Below are 1186 nucleotides of genomic sequence, written 5' to 3' on the forward strand. Positions count from 1 at the left end.
TTCCAGACATCGATGAGTGTGTCTTGCTGAGTGATGCTTGCAAAGGTGGGATGCAGTGTATCAACCACTTTGGTGGGTATCTGTGCCTCCCGAAGAATGCTGTGATCTACATCAGTAAGGAGGCCACAGATGTGGTGTCAGAGGTCGGGCCTCCTGTTGTCCCGGTGGCCCCAGTGCAGCCTCAGCCCCCCAGAGTGTTCCCTGTTGGGAGGGGGGGCTCTCAGAGCACCCGCACTGTGCACTGTGCTCCTGGATTCATCGCAGACGATCAGAACCTGTGCAGAGGTACGAGCTCACTGTGTCGTCACTGTCATTTACACTAATGTGTAACACCGACTTTGAGAGGTAAAAATCACTAATCACACATGTCACTAATTGACGCGCTGCAGAACACTGCAAATTTACACAAATAGGTCAAATGAATGATCACCTGCAGATCACTTGTTTCCATAGCAACTGTTGAATTGAATTTCACTAGTGTCTTTCGTAACTTGCCATGTTTTTATTATGATAAATACATTTATGATGTCACTTAAAGTGACCATGTAACTTTCTGGAGGTGCAAATGCAAAAGTTTAAACCTTTGGAACATTCTTCATGGAGAGAGTTTCTTACCATATTGTGGACTATTATTTCCATGGAAACAAGCAGGAGAAGGCCCAGTCAGGTTTGCAAGCCCCCTCACAGTACGGACACAGGTTTTTAGACAATTTTACTCCAATAAAAAACATATTTTTTAAGCATGCCTTTATTTGAGTCTAAAAAGTTACACTGTGTGGCTTTAAATTAACAACCAAAACTGATATTCAGAATATCAGCATCAAATCAAGTAGTACTGTACGGTGCAACTTGTGGGGACACTTGGGACCCTTTTAACCCCTGCAGTACCCCTCCTGTGGCAGAGCATTTCACATCAGGGCAGGTGCTGTCCATGGGCTTCTTAGTGCAATAACGGGATCGTATCAGCAGCAAAAGAGGAAGTGCTATAATGTGGTTTATCAGCTGCACAAATTAAGCAACAGCATTATAACCACACCGAAGCACAGATTTTAGATCAAACCCATGACCTTGTAGCTTTGATGCAAGAGTTCATATCACTGTGCCACCGTGCCAATCTTTCTAATGGGTTTGAAGCGTCCCCATCTGCTTGACAGCCATCAGCAGCTCATCCATGCAGCGCCTGCCA

General features: G+C 45.0%; 1 protein-coding gene across 1 annotated transcript in view; it reads left to right on the plus strand.

The window, feature by feature from the left end:
• The window catches only part of efemp1 (EGF containing fibulin extracellular matrix protein 1), a 26961-nt gene that overhangs the window by 2332 nt on the left and 23443 nt on the right, over positions 1-1186 (plus strand). Inside the window, exon 3 of the mRNA XM_072436933.1 lies at positions 7-285. Within this exon, the coding sequence (XP_072293034.1) occupies positions 7-285 (279 nt within the window). The remainder of the gene's footprint in view (positions 1-6; positions 286-1186) is intronic.

This window comes from Eucyclogobius newberryi, unplaced genomic scaffold (assembly GCF_026437365.1).
Source record: "Eucyclogobius newberryi isolate DKJ021-1_F unplaced genomic scaffold, fEucNew1.0.hap1 SCAF_8, whole genome shotgun sequence".
Classification (NCBI taxonomy): Eukaryota; Metazoa; Chordata; class Actinopteri; order Gobiiformes; family Gobiidae; genus Eucyclogobius; species Eucyclogobius newberryi.